Below are 3,001 nucleotides of genomic sequence, written 5' to 3' on the forward strand. Positions count from 1 at the left end.
GGGCGGGGCCTGGCCACAGGCAGGGTGGTGCTGGAGCAGACAGCTGGCTGATTACACTGCATCCAAGCTTTGAAACCAAGAAAGAACCACAAGGGGCCCAAAGTTTACTGCAGTGATGTACTCCCTTCAGCAAGATTTTTGTTTTCTTCTAGAATTTCTGTGACCTCAATCAGTGTCACCTAAGGACCCAAGTGTTCAAACACATGAGCTTTTTGGTGGGAGTCGTTTACTATTATAATTCCAAGAGGTGTATATAAGTGCATTTCTGACTTAGGGTATTTGTGACCTGTGATGGGTTTATGGTGATTATAGACCAGAGAGCATCTGCACTATCTCTACAATTATCATTAGACATATGAGCAAAAAAAGAAAGAGAAAAGGGCAGGCAGGTCAGAAGTTGGGCACCCAAGCGGCATGTCTGTAACTCCTCCCCTTGGAGATGAAATTCAAGATTGTGCGGCCAGCCCCAATCAGAATGGGGAACGACAAGGGGTGTTGCAGGGCACCAACCTGGGGCAACCTTCAAGTGAGTTCACTGCAGGCCGTGAGCTCACATCACAAAAGGACTGGATAAAATGACTATGATGCCCCATCAAATCCACACATTACATGGACTTGCGGTTTCCGAATCCTTCCTGTCTTAAAGACTTCATTTGCCAGAGTTCTAACAGAATCCCAGAGGCAGGAGTGGCTTGTTTTGTTTTTCCGTTGTTTCCTCCACAAATTTACCATTTCCCCTCTTCTATTCTTGAAGCCAGAAGTTTAATCTCACAAGGTCCATCTCTACCCTGGACCTTTGGCCTTGAAGTGAAATTATGTTGGTTCCAGCCTCTGGAGAACATGTGTGTCCTTAGGAGGGAGGGTCAGATCTCTTCACTTTATTTATCTATTTATTTTTCGAGACAGGGTTTCTCTGTGTAGCCCTGACTGTCCTGGAACTCACTCTGTAGACCAGGCTGACTTGGAACTCAGAAATCCGCCTGCCTCTGCCTCCCAAGTGCTGGGATTAAAGGCGTGTGCCACCACCGCCGGGCCTCTGATCCTGTGCGAGTGCTGCCCCGCCCCTTCCCCACCCTCCCCTAGTTCCCTTTTCTCTCCATTCGAGGAGAAAGCAGAGCTGTGCTTCAGTCCCAAGCAAAGCTGAGGCAGAGGAGTAGGAACCTCAGAGAAGGGAACTGCCTGGGTTTTCTCAAAGGGCTTTGGAGAAGCACAAGGGAAGACTGTTCTCCAAACTGAAAATCTGATGGGATGCGTTCTCTAAAGTTCTGTCCCCGCCGCCGAGGAGCAGGACTTGGAATGGGAACAGGAGGGCTGGTGTAAGGCTGTTTTATGTACCCCTGAAGAGACCCTCCTTGGGGCTCTGAATCAGAAACTACTTTGTTCTAGAAAACTGAAGGACATATCTCCAGGGCTCAGCTTAAGCTGCAGCAAGGAATTCTGGTTTGGGTTTCAGAGTAGGAAGTTTTACATGCAACTCTATAACATTGAGATATGCCTGGTCTACATCTGGAGGACAACTAAAAAGGCAAAATGTGTTTCAAGAAGAAAAAAATTATAAAGATGGTAACATGTTTAGTTTAAATTATACTATAGATATATTAAAAATACCTATATACATTATTTCTCACTGCTTGTATATTTTAATAAATATATATAGCAAACAAATAGATAGTGTAGCCAGGTGTGGTGGCACTCATGTTTAATCCCAGCACTTGGGAAGCAGAGGCAGGCGGATCTCTGGTCTACCTACATAGGGAGTTCCAGGCCAGCCTGGGCTACAGAGTGAGACTCTTACTTATCTCAACAAACAAACAAGCAAGCAAGTAAACAAGCAAACAACTGCCCAAACTATATATTTAGTTATATCCCAAACTAAATATATCAGAGACCTAGCATCTAGATAAGTCCTGGGGTTTCTTGACAAACTCATACAACATTCATTCGAATGAAAAAGTGGGACATTAGGCTGCACTAATTGTAGATTCCGCTGTGGCAGGCAGTGCCTCTTTGAACCACCTTTATTGTATTTGCTCCGTCACCAGTTTGCTTTTTCAGCCGCTCCCTTGAAACTGAACTCTTGTTGACAGAAAATGCCAGTTCCCACACGCTTTCTCTCTGTCTCATGTATCCTTTCAAATTGCTTACCTTTAGGAGTACCACTGAGTTGATTCCTTTGAAGTATCAGCACCTTTAGCCGGGAGAGAGGGGTGTGGGGGCGGCTTCCATGCTGCTTTTGCTGTGAGGAAGAAGGAGGCAGGGGCAGATCCAGTGAGAGGGAGTGGACAGCATTGTCACTGAGGTTTAGTATCTCCAAAGCGCGAAAAATCACGAGAGGACCGAGGGTCACTTTCAATATGCGATGGTTAGTGAGGTTCAGATGTTTTATGTGCCGTTCTTTTTTTGTGTGAGGCTGGAAGAGAACTCTAAAGAAATAGAAATCCCCATCCATGGTGTCTGTTTTCTGTGATGTGTGTCTTGTAGAAGCCGGAAGATCCCCGTTCCTCGGGTACTCAGGACTGAGGGAAATACTGCTTTCTCTTGATGGGTTTGTCACTGTTTCCACAAAGCAAAGACTTGCGGCCAGGATAATAACTCTGACGTAGAAGTCTCTCATAATGCCTGGAAAAGAGTAAGCAAATCAGACCACTCAAAATAACATGTAAAAGGAGACAGCAAATCAAAAGCAGGAAGTTTAATCTCCAATTTAAGACTGAGAAAACATGCTTAATTATCAACCAAAGTGAACATTTGATTGTTTTTAGAAACTGGGTTCTGAAAAGAAACGACCCCAAAAGGTGCAACTGTCGATCAAGATGACACGGATGTACGTTTTAATGGAAAGACTTCCCATCAGCCTTCATGAAGTACACATTGACCAAAGCCTTACCTCTGCCTTCCTCGTGTCCTCCAGCCTGTGGTCTGCTCTCTAGTGAGTCCAACTTCCTCACGCAAAAGCCTCAGCTCTGTGTCACCAGCATCGGGCAAAGTCTGCTCTGCTTAT

The 3,001-nt window shown here is 45.3% G+C and overlaps 1 protein-coding gene across 1 annotated transcript in view; it reads right to left on the reverse strand.

Moving 5' to 3' along the window:
• The window catches only part of Lrrc66 (leucine rich repeat containing 66), a 25,324-nt gene extending 22,323 nt beyond the window's left edge, over positions 1–3,001 (reverse strand). Inside the window, exons 1-2 of the mRNA XM_031342719.1 lie at positions 2,888–3,001; positions 2,146–2,619 (exon numbers count right to left, since the gene is read on the reverse strand). Coding sequence (XP_031198579.1) covers positions 2,146–2,614 — 469 coding nt within the window. The 5' untranslated portion in view covers positions 2,615–2,619; positions 2,888–3,001. The remainder of the gene's footprint in view (positions 1–2,145; positions 2,620–2,887) is intronic.

The sequence above is a fragment of the Mastomys coucha genome, unplaced genomic scaffold (genome assembly GCF_008632895.1).
Source record: "Mastomys coucha isolate ucsf_1 unplaced genomic scaffold, UCSF_Mcou_1 pScaffold22, whole genome shotgun sequence".
Taxonomy (NCBI): domain Eukaryota; kingdom Metazoa; phylum Chordata; class Mammalia; order Rodentia; family Muridae; genus Mastomys; species Mastomys coucha.